The sequence below is a fragment of the Anopheles funestus genome, chromosome 2RL (genome assembly GCF_943734845.2).
Source record: "Anopheles funestus chromosome 2RL, idAnoFuneDA-416_04, whole genome shotgun sequence".
Lineage (NCBI taxonomy): Eukaryota > Metazoa > Arthropoda > Insecta > Diptera > Culicidae > Anopheles > Anopheles funestus.
Window position 1 is genome coordinate 82,042,753 of NC_064598.1, and position 20,871 is coordinate 82,063,623.

Consider the following 20,871-nt stretch of genomic DNA (forward strand, 5'->3'; position numbering starts at 1 on the left):
AAGTCATTATTCTAATTTGTAAAGCTGTTTTAAATTATTTAATTTTTACAACTTTTTTGATATTGTTCAACATTTAAAAAATTCAAACCGAAAACTTGCAAAAGCTTTTTTGCTCGAAAATGAAAGCTTTCATCAACTGCTCGAATTTACAAAATGGAGTATGGTTTTAGAGTTGTATTTTATTTTTAAATAATGTCTTTTTATTTACTTACTTGTAGACAACGGAATTAATAAATTAGCTAAATACATTTTCATACGACAATCTCTTCTGTCTATCAACTGCCTGATGGATAAATGGCGCAGTCATGCACTTGTTACTTGGGAATCAATCATTTCATGCGGAAAATCCCTCGGAAGAACTGTTGCAAGACTTCAAAAAACTGTTAAAACGTAACTTCCTTCCTCGAGCTGAATCAGGTTATAAATACAATATTCTGCGAAAAATTCATCACTGAAAAATCCACTTTTATTGTGTAAAATATTTTCCACTCCAGTCGCGTTAAAGCTTTTCCAGTTGTTTTTTTATTCGCTAAAGCTTTTTTGTACGTATCCCTTTTCTTTCTCTATCTCTCCGTGATGCTCTCAACGGTTAACGCGCTTTAGTGGCGCGTTCTGTTTACGTGTTTTCCGCATCCTGCCACAGCGGGGTGATTGTTTTCCAACGCATACATGCGCAGACACATCGTAAACACTCCCCAAAAAAAAAGCGGCATTAAGGGTAGTTTTGTTTTGGGAAACTTTGCCGGAAAAGCTCCATGGAAAGTAGCGAAATAGAGCGACATAAATTATGCTTTCGGGTTTTTTGTGGTGAGAGTGAGAAAATGAGAGAGAGAATGAAAAATAAAGACGCCTGCTATGTCGTTTTTTTTGTTTGTGAAGCTTACTATGCGTACTCGGCGTTTAGTGTTGTGTTGTTTATATTAAAACGCCTCTCTACTCTACAGACTCTCGCTGATACGAAGCTTGAGTTTCCGAACTCGGTACGAATATCCTAGTACTCGGGTACTAAGGAATCTCTCCGCGAGAGGAGCAAAACTTTTCCAGCCAAAAACTGGAAAAAACTGCAGCATATTTCGCTCTCACACAATCAGTCGTCTTGCAACGGTGCCAGGAGCTAGTAACGGAAAACCCGACGTTAGTCGATGTGGATGCGGTTAGTGAGAAGTCTTATTTGTGGCCAATAGTATCTATAAAAAGCGCAACTGAAAAAAAGTGCATCAACTCGTGTAGGTGAAAATAGGATGAGCTAAAGCTAAAATGATATACGGAAAATAGAAAAGCTTCACCTCGAAAAAAAGGAAGTTTTGTTACTGCGTAAATAGTAGCAAGCTATCTAGTAGAGAGAGAAAAATCAACCACCCAATAACACTAGTTAACAAAACGATACTGCGTTTTGTGTGCTGTTCGATGTGACATTCAAATTCAAAGGCCTGTGAAGGGCATAACAGTGAGTGTGTGAGTGTGTGTGTGTGTGCGTTGGGGGAAAATCTTTCCATTTTGGTAAGCCTCCCTCTTCTGCTGAACGTACGGAAGTTCTGCACGTACGCAGTCTACCATGGGCGACGGCATCGTTTGGTGCGCCGGTCTTCTAAGTGCCCAGAGAGAAACCCCCAACGGTGACGAAAATTTTCGATAGGAGCAAAATTGGGTACGCCAAGAAAATAAAGGCATTAAAGCGCAAGAAGCGCACAACATTGTGCGTGTGCCAGCGTGCAGCAGTTTCCAGTTAAGGTTTAACTAAAGCACTAAACGAAGAGGACTAACACTCTAAAGGCGCTACCGGTTCGGTTCGGAAGAAGGTGGTTAGTTTTTGGGGAGACTTTTATGTTTGCCTTCACTAAAGGGGGGAAAAAAACATCTTCAAGCACACTTCAAAGCCAAATCGAAAACCCATTCGTCAGAAGGGAGTTTTACGTTGCTTTTTTTACGACATCCAGTGTGGTGAGACTGTAATGAAGAAATATTTCATCATCCATTGTGCCATCGTGCTTGTTTGATGGTTGATTGTGTTTAAAAAAGAGGAAAATAGATTGTTAACGAGCCAATATAAAAACTGTGCGTGTGTGGGTGTTGTTAAGAATTAAAATTATAGTAAAAGAAAATAATCAACCTAACTGCCATATCACGTGCGAAGAAGCTTAGTGCAGTTACATTACTGCACACGAGTTTTGCACAAAGAAAGGATTGGCGGTCTGGTGTCGGTGTAACTGTGTGTGTGTGTGTAGGTGCATTTGTGTCTGTGTTTGTGAGTGAATGTGCCACACAAGTTCTTTCTTTGCAATCACCAACTCGCGCTAGAGTGCAGTCAGGGCACGGTGCATCCGAACGGTACACACTATACAAAGTACTGCAGAAGTAGAAAGCTTATTTTGGACGAACCATTCTAGGCGCTTTCGGGAGAAAAAGGACAAACATTCAACAAGGTAAGTTTCAATTTCCAAATGTGAGGAAATTCATTATCCTCTTTAGCGCAGAACTTTTATCCATCGCCCAAGCGAAAACACGGGCTTCGAAATCGAACAGCGGTGGCAGGAAAATGTAGGTCAATAAACTTGCCATTTAGCTCACCGTAAATACGTTTAGTGTTACAACAACAAGAAAAAAACTACGCTAAAGCATCCCGATGAAAAGGATGGTGAAAGAGCAAAGCATCATAACGATATGGAAAGCGCGTAAAGGAGAAAGAGCCTGCCGGCCGGGAAATTGGAGAAATCGGAAAAACAACTGAGCGAATGTAGGGAGAGAAAGTGAGAGAGAGAAAGAATTTTCCTCTCTCGAGAGTAAATTTCTCTCGTACGTGGTTTCTTTCGTTTTCCCTCCTTCGGTCCCTTCGTGTCCTTAATATCCTGACAATGGGAAAAGCTTGAACTGGAAAATTGAGGAGACGTCAAGGCATCGGGATAGCTTCGTTCTCCATTCCTCAAAACCAAAAAAAAACATAAACGATCCACGTTGGGAGTTTCGATACAAAGACAAGGTTTGTCTTTCGTACCACTGCATGGTGTCCTTTTGTCCTGGTTTTTCCACATTTCTGCTGCATTGTTGTCTAAACTTTTGTCCAATTTGAACACACTACCAGCAGAAAAGTGGAGGAAAACAACCACAACCATTTCGCTGACTTTTGTGAACCATTTACCGGGAACCGTATAATATCTCCATATGGTAATTAATACGCCAAAGAGATGGAGAATGTTTGCGCTAAACAGTGATGACAAGGGCGCACCAAAAATTTGAGTAAACATTATTAAACGAGGCGTCTTTATTTTCTGCCGCCCCTATTTTTGGGGGTGTGATAATCATTTCCAGGAAAAAGAAAAGCTTCCCATACTAGCTAACACGGCGGATTAATGCTTGTTAAACATCATCAAACAAACAGCTCACGTCTCAATGGCCTTTTTTTTGCGGGGGGTGCGCGATCGTATAAGTGTTTGTGTGGTTAATATTGAGCACGTGCGGCGGAACGGAAGCTTTCCGTGTTGATGTGTTGACTTTTTGGTTCATTGTCGAGTAGGAATGGTGCAATGGTTTCGCAATTATAACGCCACTAGTGATTGTTGGAGCACATTAACAGAGTTTTAGTGGCAGCCACTACCAGAAGCTAGTAGATAAGGAGGGAGGGGAGGGGTTGGCCCAGTTGAGACAGGGACTGCAAACACAATCCTAACATAACACAGTACTTTTCGTTATTAAAAATACAGTTTCATGTTCTCCGGATAGCCTGAAGCCTGAAGGTTTCAGCAGAAAAGATGTTTAGCGCACGAGGAAAACTGGCAAAAGGCAATGAGCAACTGAGCAATGTTGTATCTGTACAGTCAGGATTTTTAGCACAACCCCGTGGACTAACTCTTCCTTTTTCTCCAGCACCTTTTCCGCAACGAATCAAAAGTTGTTGCTGGTGTACAGATTTCATCAGGATAAGTATTACGAAATAAAACCGGATAAGACAATGAGCCGAAACTTTCCACCGATTGGGCAAAAGTTTCTGTCTGATGGAACTTTTGTTTTTTTCTTCTTTCTTTTTATCTGTTTTTATCGCCTTTTCTTCACCGTTAAGGATGCGCCGGATATTGAGGATCGGCATGCTGGAAAAGTAATAACGGCATGCTATTTGGAAAATATTGTACACACAGGCGTGAAAAAAGTTGGTGCGCATTACTATTATTTTGATTTATGTTAGAATGCGAGTAGCCTAAAGTATTTATTTAGACTCTGGAAACAGATTTCCTAATTTAATTTCAAACCATAAAGTTTTTTTTTTGTTCCTAAAAGTTAAGATTCAACTTTTAGAAAGAAATGGAAACAGCTTTAATTTTTTTTCTCCAAACGAGATCAAATTTAAACTTCCGCTGTTTGCTAAGGGCGATCCGTACTTTCGTCCTTTGACCTTAAATTTGAAGCATCCTACAACGCGGTTCATAAATAAATGTGGCTGTACACTGCGAAACAACCACTCTGCTGCGGTCCGTATCCAATTAAAATGATTAAAGCAAGCATTTTGCCACATTCTGAAACGTGGCCCTGTTTCTGGCGAAAGCTTTCTGTGGATATGAATACTAATCATGCTTGCTATACCTGACCGTTAGCAGTTCTGGTAACGAGCTGCCCTTAGACCTTTTCAAACGACTTTAAGCTTTACGGAGTGTAGCAAATGAAGATATAAGGTTGATGTTGGGTAATGATTGGCGTTAAGAATAATCTGATTTTTTTATACATCCAAATATATGGCGGTTTTATGTAGAAAAAAAATTCTTTGGGGGAAAAATGATCAGACGATAGGCAATCTTTGTTGTCGAATGGATCTGATATGCCGGGTAATTTTAATTCCGCAGGCAGGATATGCATCGGAAGATACCTGAAATAGAAGACTAATAATTGAAATTTATTCATGATTGCTTTCGGTAAATAAAGTACAGAACATTTTATTTCTTTTTAAAATTACGAAATCAATTTTCTTACATTTTCCAAATCGTAGTTATTACTGCCAGTAACGCTGTCGTAAACTCTAAAGTGTATTTTTAAAGCTTAAATTTTTAATGATAGCTCCAGGAGGTTCAAACTTGAACTCCTTAAATATTTTATAAAGTTAAATATTTCTTTATGCTGCAAAAATATCGGCTTTTCGCGGCTCACAGGAAACAATTTATATTTTCAAACTAAATACAAAAAAACAAACATATTTTTTTACCTTTCATGTTCCATATGAAAACATGTATCGGTTCCGTAAAGGTTCCGTAAGGAAAAGGTTTCTGGATTTGAAAATTAACTAAAGTAAAGTTTTGAGTTTGACAAGTTTAATGAGAAGCAAATTTTAGGAAACTCAATGCAACTTTCACCACATACACAGGTGGTTGATCGAAATTGATGTAAATTCAAGTTAATTTAATCAGTATCATCGTTCGCTTCATAAAATCGGATTTACCATTTTGTTTGAAAATGGAGCCCAAATTGCTCTCACATCCTCGTTCACAACTTTGCTCTCTCTATATCGAAAGCGTTCCCGGTCTCTGCATCAGTTCACACGAAAATGTCATGCACTAATGAACAGGTGTGTAGGGATGTAGAAAAAAAGGGCAACAAAAAACAGGGTGTTGGGAATGTTGTTGCTGCTTAAATGGTAAGCAAGGAAACGTCTCGAAGGGTGCATCATGCAAATCATGGCAGTGCTTAAGTGCACACCGTATCATAATGCGGTTGCACAAACAGGTGAATAGAGCTTTGCCGTATGCACGTGTGCTTGGTTCGTTGGTTTCGTGAGATTCATGGTTAGAATTTGTAATGTACTGCTGTGCTGTATGAACCATTAAAACGAGCTAGGGTGAAAGCTGTAAATGTACTGAATGCAATTAAGTTTTATTTGAAAAAGTGTACAGTTGTTTTATTGCTTTTAAAAATTAGTATAAAAAGCTACAGAAAAGAGCTAACAAGATATGCATCAAATGGTACGAAAACAATCCGAGATGTATTGGTTTTCATTAAAAGCATCCTATCCTGATTCTATTACTACAAATCTCCTTCATAACGACCAATCCACTCAGCCTTTTAGTTGCCATTTTTTGCGGTTAAATTAAACCATGCCACACAACCAAGATACCGCCATTGCGTTGTCGGAAATGGAATCCGCCAGTATGACACACCACTAAAACGAAAGGGCAAAAGCTTCGTTTGCCATGTTCATTGTTGGTGTCCGTTGGGAGTATAGAAGCGTATGGGTTGGACGGTCGGTAAAGGGACCCATTCAATATCGTACCAACACACTAATTGAGGCACACTAACTCCAAGGGCACAATTACTCTTTCGCGGCAAAGCGAAACCATTGTGCAATGAAGCCTCCTCTTAGCTCCTGCGCTTATCGATGCCGATTGTGCCGAATTCATAACTTTTAGGCGGAAAATAATAAATTTCCCAACTGTGTGATATCGCTTTATGCTAGGACGGGAACATGACGGGAAAAATATAGGACAGCTTATCTATGCGTAATTGTTTCGCATGCTATGGGGCTTATGAAATTATTGGCATCGATTTCGATGGCTTTGGTATGTGGAAATACAAATCGTTCAGTATTTATGGTACATTATTATTGTTCTCCCTAACTTAAAGCAGCTTTCTAAATTGGTTATGATGATTTAATAATAATCATTAAAACTAGTGAAACAAATTTTATTTAAATCAAACACTATATGGCACTATTGGTGTGGCCCCTATTTTTGATGCTAAAAATATGTTACAAATGTTTGTCCCACACGCACCACCAGTTAGTTTTTTTGTTTCGTCACCAAGTGCCTTTTATTAGCCCCATTTCCACAGCTCTACACCTCATCACATCACAGCGTTAGTGTCGATCGATTATGCTTGCTGTGGCTGACGAGCATTTTTAATTATATCCCTTCTGTTGCGAGTGCGAATTAGAAAACAAGACCTGTTTGCACTGAAATCCATCCAAGCGTACGATACTCGCTGGGTTCGGTTGTGTAGTGTAATACCGCTGAGGGTCGTGCCAAGCCCACACACCCAAACTGAACAGAACGAACTCAACCATAAAATGGCGAACAAACTGAAAGCAAGTCATTAACTTTTTTCCCAAGTGGGATAAAACTGGAAGGTTGGAAAATATAGTGCAGAGGGATGAACAAAAAAACTAAACAAGTACATTTGTACACACCATTCGCCAACCACGGCGTAGTGGTTCTATCATTCTAAAAAACTGACGCCATTCTGTGGCATCTGTGGAGTTCATGTCGGCTTTGTTTCCTATTGTTGCAAAAGTTGTATCCTCGCTGCTTGTGCTGCAAACCAGTTTTCGATCAAATTAACCTTAACCTAAGCTGCTCTTTACTTTAGAATTAAGAGCACGCTACGAGGCGCAGACAATGTTGAGAAATTAAACCCTTATGTATATCCGTACTGGTGAATCTGTGGAACGAATCACTTTCACAAAGCATCTCGTTAACTTTGGCCAAACAACAACAAACAAAAAAAACTTTTCCCTGCTTTCTGCTAACAATTCTTGCGTAATGCTCCTGACTCCTTGTTTAACACACACCAGTTTTTTTTCGCGGAAAGCGAATATTGAAGGCATGATTTTTTGAACCCAAAAAAAAAAGAGCCGCAAAAGGCAACCACTTTGCCAGTCAGCACATTTTACCTACGTAAAGTGTGTGTAAAAATGGTTGCATGTGCGTTTTTTTTTCTCCTCTTGTTTGCTTTGTTAGCAGACAATAACGATCCGGTAACTCCGGTGTCCAAAACTATCCAAAACTAGACAAAACGCCTCCAGGCAGTATCTGTAATCAGACCGACCATTACCGGGGCGGTGTCTGACAGCTTTGCGAGACTTGGTAAACTATTTTGGCAAACGGCGCGAATAAAAGAAGAGGGGAAGCAGATTATTTGTAACAGGTGTGCCAAGGCTAGACATCAGTATGAGTCCCAATGGACAGTCGGGCAATATATGGTATTGCAACTGTTTACTGAGGGAAATGTGTGTGAAGGAAAATTTCCGACGGAAAAAGGATAAGACATGATTCAGGACAATAATAATAACCGCCATCAGTGTAACCCATTACTGGCATATTCTTCTCCATCTTTCGTCAGTTCTAATAGTAACAATGATTAAAGCTATCGCCTAAGTCATCATGACATCCGGCAAATTGTTACTATCAAAAAGTGAGATCCTATAATTCAAGGAAAAATATTATTACAAAAGCTCGAAAATAAACTTTTTTGTGGTGATTGTATTTCAAGTGATGCCCCACAATGAGTTTTGTCCCACAAATGTGCTAACAAAATCTAATATCTTCACTTAAGAATCAGTAGCACTTTACACATGGTTGTGCTGTTGCTGGACACTTGTAACATGTGGAAGGAGGAAAATGGAACGAATGGCAAAAGGAGGGGAACGAAAAAAGCTCAAGTCGTCGGTGTGGTAAGAAATAATAGACGAGCGAAAGTCAAGTAGACGAGAAGAGATGAGCGAGTGCTACGTAATCTGTCAAGATTCCGACAAGAGGCACAAGGTTTCCCCGGGTAGTGTCAGTCATCGTCCATTGTACTCTACCTGGAGCTTCGGCAACGTGCCGGAAGAGGCGCAGGAGGGTCACCGGTTCAAGCATGAATTGTTCGCACCGTACTGGAAAGTGCAAACGCAATTCAGCAAGCAACGTAATCCGAGATTAAATGAGGGTTGTCTCGGTTTGGAAGTGGGAGAAAAATGTGTCACCGCTGACCCCAAGTTGTCCTTCTGTCTTGCTGAAACCAAAAACAAAAATGGCGATGGGTTTGGCTCCCACTTTGGTCACCATTCCCAACAAAAGGGACATCAGCAGGACGTCATAACTATTTTGTGGGCTATCTGCAAATTCGTGTCAATTTGGGTGAGTTCCAATGAATTGACATACTTTTTCGTTTGCCATTTTCCTTGGATCGTGTTGTTGTGTACACAACATAAGTGGAGGAAATTTCAGATTTCCCTCGAGATCGTGCTGCGGGACACGGCGTAACAGTAATGACAAGGTTAAAGCGTACCATTTTGCCTACCCTGCTCTGCTTAGAAATGAAAGCGACATACATCCTTATGCTTTCGATAGCAACACTGGATGCTCCATTAGGACCAAGATGCGAGGTGCCTTCCAGTTCCCCAGCGCGCACTTTTGCAGCCAAACTTTTACCGTACGCAGGACGTTGATTGCACGCTCTGTGCGTCCTGCCTGGATGGTGATAATTTATGATATTCTGCTACTGGGAGGAGCCCATGCCACATTCATTAGTTCACATCACTCCCCGGAGACATATGCAAATTTATGCGTCGGATTTTGTTTACCAAAATCTACTCTCCGGCCGGGGGTATCGGGACATCGAGGAGTGTTATGCTTCTTTGATGGGTTTGTTAGCTTGGATGTTGTGTTTTTGTTATTTTTACGACTTGTTTTGCTCCTCCTTACTCCACCCCACAAAAAAAGAGCGTCCCTGATTGACGGGTTGATTGACAATAGGCCGTCCGATGCAGTAAGCGAATCCATAAATTTTCGGTTGCAAATGAAAAATAATGAAAATGCTCCAACCGGACAGCTTTCGCCGGTGAAACGTATGACGCAACAGGCTCCCTTTGGTGCCTGGCCAGCTGTTTCCGTTGCAACGTGACAGTACACGGCCGTATAAAAACGTGCTTCGACGTTGGTGGAAAATAACTTCTTTCTCTGCTCTGCTGTGGAAAATCCTATCGAGAAATTCAGTTTCGTGGTTTTTTTTTATCACTCGCTTTCCCAAAACTCTTCCATCGTTCCGATAGTAGCTGTTTGGAGCAGCAGAAGCGAATGAAGAGAATTGAAATAAATCCACCAAACGGGTGCTATTGACAGCTGTTGCGGAGGATCTTCTTTGCAAAGGGAAGTCTTCAATTTTCTCCGTACGCTTCAACTGCGGCGTAAAGCTCTGCAACACAAATGCTATTGACATTTTAGCTTTAGGGTGCAATAGGCCAAGTAGGTTTTTGCTCGCATCTATCCTGGTTGCCAGTATTTGCCACAAGTGCATTGAGAATGCGCTTTTCCCCCGATGCAGCTGTGCTGCCGTGGTTCTGCATGACAATGACGAGCTCGACGGCTAAAGACACAATGGCGGATGGCAATAGGTTGACTGTACGAATCATCTTTCCGGTATGCTTGAATGTCGTGCTAGAAAGCAACATGTCCCCACAACCGGACGTTGTTTGTTTTCGGAATGCCGTCACGACATGACAAGCCGGCGCACGGCATTGTCCTTTTGCCGATGGGGTGAATGTTTTAGGGGTTTTGTTTGGAAGAGAAGGAGGTATGTTTATTACATCAATAACACGTTCATGAGCCCATCCTCTTCCGCTGCTTGATAATTGAGGATGTACACAACGTCAAAGATCATTCGGAGATTCGCCAGAGGCGAATAAACATACCCAATGCTTGTTTACAGCACTTCTAAGTTGATTTATTTATTGAAAATTCAATTTTCCAGTACATCTCTAACTAGGCTTTCGATTTAAAAGTAAAATCGGATGCCCTTTTCAAAACTCTCCAGACAAAGGTTTACAATGCGAAACACGTCCAGTACCTTTTGCTTTACATCACTAGCTCCTCATGGTTATGATGGTAGTTTGTTAGAGATTTCCTCTTTGTTGAGGGCAGGTTGTAACAAATCCTACACACAATAACAATCGAATTAAACATTTATAGCCATAAGCTTGGTCGTGTGGTTAGCTCTTGAAAGATCAAGGTTACGAAGGTTATCTGTCTATGTCTAAGAAATCGAAAAAGGACAGCTATGGGATGGGGGTATATCGAACGAATGAGATGTACCGTGATGGATATGGAACCACTAGAGCCAGTATCTTTTCAAGCACCTGTTGAAAAAAAGGGTCAATGTTGCGTGTTTCAAGACTGTGTGAAGTAATTACGTCGTTTTATCTTATGTGTGAAAGGATTTTGGGTTGAATTGTGGTTGGAGATAAATTTGATTTGGTTAAATAAGTGTCGAAATTATTTTATTTAAGCATTTAGGAATATTTCCCTACCTTGAATTATTTCTTTTTGGTTGCCAGATCTAATACTGTTCAGCAAAAATCGGGTTTCAAATACAAGAGGATTGTATAGGAATATTGCATCTTCCTTTCGGAAGAGTAAATTATCTATTTTTAAATTACTACTTAATTTACTTATCTTCATCTATAATAGTATTTCATACAGCTTAAAACATTCTAGTTGGGTTGTGATCTGGTCTATATCACGCTTAAATTGATTTATTCATCTCGGATCTCTCAACGATCCGATGGTTCTGTGCTTAGTCGCGTGGTCCCATACACCGAAGGCCTTGGTTCAAATCTCAACCGGTACCCCCAATCTCGCGAGGAGGCAACGCGAGGACTTGATTGATTTATTCGGTTATGTGTTAGGAATAACTCAGCTGTATCTTATGGTAATACTATGATGGATATATGAACCAGAAGATCGTTAAATCAAGAAAAAAAAAGTTTCACATTCACGCAGGACCTTCCCCCTCCTCTCACATATATTCCCTGTTTTGGTTTGTTTCTTTTCACTCGTCTACCTAAAAGTCAATTCCACGTACAAGGATTGAGATTTATTCAATCCGTTGTCAGTAGCTCCAATTACCTTATTTATTGTGTGCGTGATACAAAGCTCTTTACGCTCAGTTCCTGACACACATGCAAACACCAACAAAAGACATGGAAACACCGGAAACAAAACCAAAAAACGCAGGGATAAAACAATTGTCCCGAACACGCTAAAGTGTCCGAATCGATCGAAACCTGATAAATGACCGTTCGCTCACACATTAACAATCGGAACGGCACATGGTGGTGATGTCGGACGTGATTTCCGGCCGTTGAATTGTAAATGCCGTGACTAAGAGATTTCGTCCGATCTTCCACCCGGGGGCTGGTTGCTCCCTGTTTCCTAACATTTAGCTCCATTTCCTATCCTCGTACACGTGGGATAGCGTGGATGCTTCAATACCGAAACGCGTCATAAATTGTTTCGCGCTGTGTTTGACAGAGTGTAATGTATTGTGTAGAGCGATACGTTTATCTTCATCATGTTTTCCCTTTTTTGCGCGGGTGTTTATAATACTATACTTTAACACGTGGAAAAACGTGGCATTGAAATTCCCAACCCTGTTAACACTGTCCTGTCATCGCAAACACCGCACGGAAATACACCATTAATGTGCAAATCACACTTTTTTTCCTCCCGTTCAATTTATTTGGCTGGTACTTTGTACACGATAAAGCATGATCGATTCGATTTCAAAGCAAATATTTTGTTATCCCCTCAGCAATTCCAGGCTGAGTTTTCTGTTTTTTTTGAAGGGCAGATAACAAGGGAAGAGTTGCGTGACAACGTGCAAAGGAACACTTTTAGGCGCCACCGAAATCACAAGCCAAGACTGGGCTTACACTCTTTGTGGCTGTTAGCAGGTTTATTTTGTTCGCAAGAAAATACAACCAAAAACACGCGAAGCGAAGGAAGTTTGCTAATGTTAAACCATTTTTCAGAATTTGCTTGAAAAAGAGCCTTTTTTCCACCATTCACGTTCTTTGGTTTTGGTTCGACTCTCATGCCAGAAACGGCCGGTATTTACCCAGGGCTCTAGGTTAGCAAATCCTTACCAATTTACTGTTATCAGCAAATGCCGGGTTGCTGCTCGGGTTTCATGATGTCACCAAAGTCCTCGGGATAGCAATAATCAGCATCTGCGTTGAAAATCGGCTTTTTCGGCGGTCCCCTTAGCAAAGAATCTATCGAGAAACGGAAAAGCAAACGATGAAGAAACCGATCGTCAGAAAAGGGAAAGAAAAGCCCAAAAAATGAAGCATAAGCATCCTCGCTCCATTACAACCATACACACAAAGGGACTAATTTTCCACACGCTATTGGGAAAAAAAGCTTTTGCAAAGGAAAAGAAAAAAGTAACTCTTCCCGTGGAAAAAAGGGACGTTGAAATGGATACGCATGAGATGTTGTTCCATGGGTGTACGGGTTTCCTTTAATCTTTCTGCTTGCTCCCGGTGGAAGCTTTAAGCCATTACTCTTGGTTTGACGCTTGTCTGCTTATTTAGCTCACATTAAAAACCTGCAAGGAATTCAATACCATCCTTACAGCAGATCCTTTTTTTCATATGCGTTCTGCGCTTCATTTGTGGGTTGGTATGGTTTATCGAAAGTGGCAAATTGATTGTAAAATCAATAGCAAACCTACCGTCAACGGGACTTGTGTATGTGAGTGAGACTTACAGTAGAAAACAAAAACCAAAATTACCACACTCACAGCAGCTTCTACGCTCGGAATAGCCACAGACATTAATGTAAATAAGGTACTCGTCCAAAATCCCTTTTCCCATTCGCCACCGTTTGCCAACTCTACGCTCGGCACGACTGACAAACGACAATCGGTGGCAATTCATCCAAAACACGCCACACTGACATAGCCCGTCCTGTTTGGTCGAGCCACCAAACCAACACTGCCGTAGCGGAAAATACTCCTCCTTCCAGCGGTTGGACGGTTGTGGTTGTAGAGCTGTCAGGAATTATGACCTCAGTGGTTTTTGAGTGAGCTCTGGAGCCAGTGCTCGGCTCGAATGATTAAACAACTAGAGCCTGATGGCGCTAGAAGCTACTCACTGTAGAACTTTAAATTGTTTAGCAATGTTTCGTTGCTGGGCGATAAAAGCTATTGTCGGTTTCCAGTAGAATTTAATGGCGTATTAACGGAGGACAGACATTGAAAATTAAATTTATTATTTAATTTTCAAAAAGATTTTTTTTCTTGCTAATTTTAATTACTTTATCATATTGTTTTTTTGAGGAATGACGACGTATGTTGCCTTATCATGGGCATACTTTTATTAATTCAGTCATTAAATCATTTCTGCGTCAGCCGCACTAATCAAACTTCCAATCATAAAGTGCCATAAAAAACCCCAAGTTTTCTAAGGATATATGACAGATTCAGCCATATGTGCTGAGAAAAACCAATCGGTTTTTTATCATGCAAAATCGTTTCGTAAAGTTTCTGCTAACTTCTGCACAAGCTTGTAATTGACAGTCAAAACAGCCGCATCGTCAGATTCAGTAGACATGCGCGAATCCGTACACGTGCCGGCAGGCAACAAATAGAGAAAAAAAGGTCCTTCCACTGAGGGACTGTTTTTATGTGGGGAGGCCTGAAAAGAGTGGACACAGTAATAGCCTCCCAAAAACGTAATATTATATTGAGTCCTACGCTCTTTTCTTCGTTGTGTTCTAGCTCGATTTGCCGGCTCCATCTGGGTGGGAATTTTTTCCCCCTTTCCTTATCGCTATGAGTCGATGTGTGTTCGTGAATGGTTGTGTGAGCACGAGTGGGAAACAATTGCTAACTAAAACTCTCCACCATGACTCATTACATATCTGCATGTGGTCGCTTGATGAAAGTCCTTGAAACCTTTTTTTTGTACCGGCTTTCTACCCGGTTTGACCGATAAACCTTTATCCGGGCCAGTAAATGGTTTGTTTTGGAATATTTACCGAAATGTCAGCTGCTAACCGCTGCTGCCTGGTTATTGTGACATCATTACAAAAATGGTCAGGCGGGTACGATGCGTTGGTTTGATTGCTTCAAACGTTTTATTTGGTTTTATTTTTTTCTCGCTAACGAATAATCATGCAGGTACTGGGAAGAAGGAAAAAAAAAGATTGAACCACGGTCCACGAAATTGAATTTCGCACAAAGTTTGACGGAGACACCCCCTAGCGTGAGCGTACTAACCCGTCACAAGTTAGGTCCAATCAGCCAACAGTTCCATACGGTACGGGTTCGGCATGGATTTGAGCACCGTCAGGACACATTCGCAATACGCAGAACATAATTCAATTCCCAGCGCTTACGCTGTCCGCTGTGAAACGAAACATTAGGATGCCGGTGGTTGTTTGTGTAGGCAAAACCCATCCCCATCCCATGTGTGTGTGTGTGTGGGGATGTTTTATTGATTTTCATTTGTGAATTCGTTTGGTGTATTTGGTACTGCTAAAAAGCAAAACAGTTCAGCTCGAAATACACGTAGAAAAAAGAGCTTATAAATTGTAAAAAAAAATGTCATATTACTTTGTATGGTACAAAATGAAAAACACATTTTGATTTGATTAAAACCAGACATGGTCGTTCCGTTGAGAGTAAACTTTCCGACGCCTTCATTCATACTCGAAAGCCCTTCTGGAAGGTGGAACATATTACAGCAATCGGTTGCAATTTACATTTAGGTCAATTTATTGCAGAAAAAGCTCCCAAAAAGGCCCATCCCCCTTCGGCTAATTGGTTCAGCTTAAGTAAATCGAATTAATTTCGTTGATCAATGTATCTTTGGTCATCGCTAACGAACGGATGAACGTTACAGGAAAAAAAGAGAGACCATTTACTAACTAATTGGATCGAATGCGTTCTACTCGGGATGGTTCGATCGATCGATTGATGGACGGCTAGCTAATTACGATTGCTTTTTGCTGGATTTGTCTTGTCGTTTTGATTAGGTTAACCATTGAACGTTGATCGTGTCGTGTTATCGATTGATTGTGTTGCATGCAAGAATTGTTTAGCAGTCTTTTTGCTGTGTTAATGGTGGAATGGTTTTTTTTTTAATGAGATGATGCAAAGCCGTAACATTATTGCAGTGTCAGCACTTTATTTATACCTCTATTCGTCCGGATAACTAGATGTTTTATGTTTGAAAGAAGGATGGTGTTATGCAGTTTGTACGAAGAAATTTGAACCACGTCCTGGATCAAACGTCAAGGACAGTATTGAACCTCTGTACTCCATAATGAGCTAACAAATTGTTTCAAATGTCAAGTATCTATTCAAGCCATTCGTGCTAATTAAAAATACTCTTTGTATATCCTTCAACGTATCTTCAAGAATATGATAATCTAGAAGAGTAAAGAAGTATTTCTTAATCTGTCCTGACGTCTTCAATATTATCTATATGAAGACGTTATCCCCAAGAATAGTTCTTGCTGGAGAAGAAGTGAACTTTAAAAGAGGTTCAAGCTGTAAGATGTCTCAGAAAAATATGCCAATGTATCGTGGAAAATTGGTATATTTACATACTACATAAAGAATATAACGATAAAACCATCGTACGAATTAAATTCCATAGAATGAACCTAATAGCTAATTCAAGTATTACCATTCAACTGATAACGTCAACCTGCAATTAAAATTTTTATGTAAATGTCCCTGAGCAATATCTAATATAAGACGCAATAACACATCTAGTCTGTGTTCAAATTCGGAATGGACGGTATCTTCGAAATTCCAGATAACTAGCCTTTCAGACAAGTTAACAGTAGTATAGTTAAGTATGAAGGAGCTCAGAACAACATCTATTGATTTTCAACGTCCATGTACATGTTAGCTCAAACAAGTCATAAACAAGACTATCATCAACACAAATGAAACGAGCTCATTACACATCAAAATCGACCGAATTCAATGCGAAAGAGCTATAAACTCTGTTATCTCCCAAGATGCCATACACACTGTCATGGGTTCTGAAATGGGAAATATTTCATGAAACACTCAACAGCTCTCGAGAATGCTTTACGACGTATGGCCATTTGACAGGTCGCGTGAAAATGATGGCATTCATTCATCTGGTGACCAACCATAGTTGGTCGTCAGGCTGGAGTCAGGCTGTCGGCTGCACGATATCATTCATTATCGTAAACCATTATCGGATTATGGCCACATCTTTCCCTTACTACCGATGCCAAAATTCCTAAGCTCCACGCCGGGTTATTATAATGGATGAGTTCACTTCACACTCAGATGCTGTGACTTATCAAATGCATCGATTGTCCCTACAAAAACCCCATACACTCATACCATCTTTACTTTGGTCTTCTCTCACCAGGACGCCAGCGCATCATCAGTAGCGAGGGTATAAACGACCGCACAAGATGCATTCGGTGGGCATCCATTCGGCGCTTGCCATCAAGCGGCAGCGCAAGAGACGCGACAATCAGCGCAAGGCCCGGGAACGCCGCTACAGCATACAGAGCTCGGAAAGTGGTGACACCCATTCGCCGCACGGTTCAACACGTCGAAAATTTCACCCCCAGAAAGTGCACATCACCGATAATAATAATTTAGATACGAAAGTAAGTAAGGGCATACCTTCTTGACTGGTATTTGGTCGATTGAGAAGAATCCTTGGCGAAAGGTGACAGACAACAAGATTCTAGTGCTGTTGGAATCCACCCAAAATCGGACACTTAGCTTTTGGGACAGGAAATTAGATTGGACCACATCACGCAACGGAACGGAAATTTATCGTCTCCCTTTTCCCACCGTCCCACCGTCCATCACTCACCCGATTCTTATCCACTCTCACACCATATTCTATCCTCCGTAGGTAGTCACCAGTATTGGTATGCTGCACATAGGAGTCGTGTTCGTAGTTTTCGGAATCTTTTTACTAGGCGCTGGATTTTTTCCAGATAATCTATCCAATCAACCGCAACAATCGTGGCACCTGCTAGGTAAGTGACTTACTGTCAAACGCACGCCAGTCGCCTCTCAATATATTACTTAATCTCTTAATCATATTTTCCTCCTCAATCATCAGGCAAAGGCTCCTGGTGGAATGAACTGATATGCACGGGACTGTTTGCCGTCGGTCTGGGCATATTTCTAATCATTCTGAACTGTGTGATAAGTAATCGAGAGGAGCAAGATCTCGAGAGCTACGTCCAGCGACAGCTGACACGTTCCCGATCCGGTAAGTATTCGGGCAGTAGGCAGCATTCGCCCACAACTCCCTCCAGTGTGGAGTTAGGGAACCACTTAGGGAAATCATGACGAGTTAAATGCCACATCCGATTAGTTGACACCATCGTCACAGTGTGGTGCATTGCCACAGTTCGATCGGTTCGGTTCCAGGATAAATAAATGATTAGTTGTGGGATTTCTTTCCGTACTCGTACCATAAAAGCATCAATTCAAGTATGGCTTTTTTGTTTTTGGCCTTTACCGGGAAAGCAGGAAAAGAACAATAACGCACGTGACACTTCACTTTCGATTGACCTCCGCCCGTTCGTGAACGCCAATCGGCGGTTGCGTCTTGTGTATAATTTAACCAAACTCAGCTGGGTCCGTCTAGTCGTTGCTCGTCAATTCTGCACCACAACATCGACTAGGTCATCGTTCGTTTGTATGTGAGCTTGTGTACAGCACCCAAAAGCAAAAGGAAGTTGGCAAATAGCTGGCGATATATATTATTCATCGTATCAAAATGCCACCGTTTTATGTTTTCATGGTCAGCATTTTCTTTTGTACAATCGTTACACGCTAAATTGATTACAGCCAAGAAGCCAAGGTCTGGTATTGTGCAGCTGTTAGAATCGTTTTGCCAAGGTCTTTAGTTTATAGGGGAGGGAAGAAAGATTCTTCATTGCTGGTGTATTCTTTCAGGAAGGAGAAACTTATTTGCCAGAATAAAAGAGACCTTTTGGCCTTTTTTTCGAGTATTTTTCTAAGTCAATATATTAATAAATTTATTTTAAATATTTTTTTTAAGCCCATATTTCACTTTTTTAATACATTTTAAATCTTGGATTTTATTGTTGCGACACCAAAAAAAAAATAGAAGATAAATATCAAACAACGACCTCTTTTATGTGGGAAATATGACCTTTCATAAAAGGCATTTCAGCAGCAATTTATTTTCCAAATCGACTAACTTTTGTGCGAGAAAGAATGTGAACCTGCTCGCATCGATATTAACACCGGTGAAAGTCCCAAACACCTTGACAGGAAGCAGCAGCTGCTACATTTCTTACTTCTCACGTTCCTTACACTGACTCACGGTCACTAGGGAAGCATGAAACGTTTTCCACTTGGCTAACGAAAAAAAGGTTTGCCTCATTTTATTGATACCAAACGGAACCAAAATCCAAAAAACTAAACTACAAAAATAAAATACCTGAAACGTTGGTTGAGTTGTAAAGTGCCGCATCATCCGGAAGCTTTTACTTGTGTCCTTTATCAAGGGGGGAAAGGTAAAAGCGAAATGGGGAAAAATACATCAATTTTTGCACCCATTCAGAGAAAGCTTTTGATATCGTAGAATACGTAGAAATCGATTAACGATATGCTGTCAATGCTAGCTGGAATGCTGGAAGCTGGAGGGCAATAGGAACCGACCACGGTTACATTCTTCTCAAGCGCATTCCTTTTTTTTCGACATGGAATTTCCCAATGGCCATTTGCAGAAAACCGGACGTGCTTGTGATATCGGTCAACCCATGGTAACGTCATAACCCATGGGCTGGGTAGAATTTTTGGTCAGGGCTTTAGGTCGATTGATCGGTTCCATTATCGATTTGGTCACTAGCTTGGTTCTGCTTTGTCACTGTGGCTTTACCGTACCGTACTTTATCCTTTCCATTTTCGTACAGGTCATCGACTGGAACGTGACGTGGAAACTGGCGGTCTGACCACACGCCATCACCGCAAAGCCATGCAGATACAGAAGGGTGCCGCCGAACGGGGTCTGGACGATCTTTCCAACTCGAATGTGCTGCTGACGCCGACCAGTAGCGAAGTGGTCACTCCGACAACACCGTCCGGAGGTAAGACGAGCAACTTTATGGCTCCCGCCCCTCGCAACCAAGGGCATGAATGACCTTCTGTCGTTGCTTAGCGAACCACCACCACCACCACCACCACCACTACCACCATCACTAGCACCAATCACCATTCCATCACCGCATCCTTGCTTCGGTTCAAGTTCATTAGTACATTTTATATTCCGCGACTAGCACTAGCACCATTATAATAGCACTTCCATCACATTATTAGCTGCGAATATCATCTTCCACACACACACACACATACACACAGAAACGGTTACTGTTTTCTTCTTTTATGAACCACTCTACTAGCCCTTTCATACACATACAGCGCTAGCACCTCATAAATTGCATCTCTATCGTATCCAGGGAAAGCACATTAATCTTGTTTTATTTCTCAAACTCGGTCATTTTTCGTTAAATTTCTTTTTTTCTTCCATTTTTCCATCTCATCCCGTTTCACTTACTCGACATTTTGGCTTCTTATGCTTCCGATTTTCTTTCTTCGATATTACGGTATTTTAAGTTTGTTTAATTTGATAACATCACAACTATTCCTCCATTTTTGTGCCTCGAACATTTTGTTCACAGGGTGTCGTTTTTTTTTTTGTTGGGTGTCTTCCGTACAAAGACTAGACCGCGAAAAGTGGTTTGGTGTGTGATGCACTCCAGCATCTGAGTAACTGTGTACACCATCGTACGGATGGTGCAATTCTCGATCGATAACGACCGGTTCGGTATGGATTCAGCTGCTGCTGCTCGCCAACCGACATTTTATCCAGATACCATCAGGCGACGCTCAAGCTCGTTTATTCTGTGCCGCTTGTGTTTCTTTCTTGCTTTCTTTCTTTCGTGTTCATAGTTTTATATGCTCCTCTTCTGAACAACTCACATTCCAATGAGATGTTCAAGGTCTCCGTTATGCCGGCGGCATATTTCACCCTCCGTTGGGTAGATTAAAAAGAAATTAGTTTTAATCGTGCTTTCGTCCCATCCGGGAGGATGATGAAAAATGCAAACACATCTTGAGGGGAAGCATACATTGTTAGCTTGTTGTTTTGCTGTGGGGCACATTTTTTTTCTGTCCCGCAGGTTAATTATTATAAAATTATGTTTTGTATCTTTCTTTTCAAAACAAATTGCATTATCTGAAAAAAAATATTGATAAAAGGTTTTAGGGTCCAGAATTAAACGTGAGATAATTTGATGCTATTATTGT

The 20,871-nt window shown here is 41.0% G+C and overlaps 1 protein-coding gene and 1 long non-coding RNA gene across 8 annotated transcripts in view; one reads left to right on the top strand and one right to left on the bottom strand.

The window, feature by feature from the left end:
• LOC125762852 (uncharacterized) overlaps positions 1–20,871 on the bottom strand; it is a 72,035-nt gene that overhangs the window by 12,987 nt on the left and 38,177 nt on the right. The gene's annotated exons all lie outside the window — the stretch shown is intronic.
• LOC125762847 (uncharacterized) overlaps positions 83–20,871 on the top strand; it is a 30,261-nt gene continuing 9,472 nt past the window's right edge. The window contains exons 1-5 of one of the 4 annotated variants that reach the window (XM_049425395.1): positions 83–2,423; positions 16,934–17,180; positions 17,435–17,561; positions 17,648–17,800; positions 19,479–19,652. In XM_049425395.1, the coding sequence (XP_049281352.1) occupies positions 16,980–17,180; positions 17,435–17,561; positions 17,648–17,800; positions 19,479–19,652 (655 nt within the window). In that variant the 5' untranslated portion in view covers positions 83–2,423; positions 16,934–16,979. The remainder of the gene's footprint in view (positions 2,424–16,933; positions 17,181–17,434; positions 17,562–17,647; positions 17,801–19,478; positions 19,653–20,871) is intronic. The other 3 variants (XM_049425396.1, XM_049425397.1, XM_049425398.1) reach the window with 3 other exon arrangements.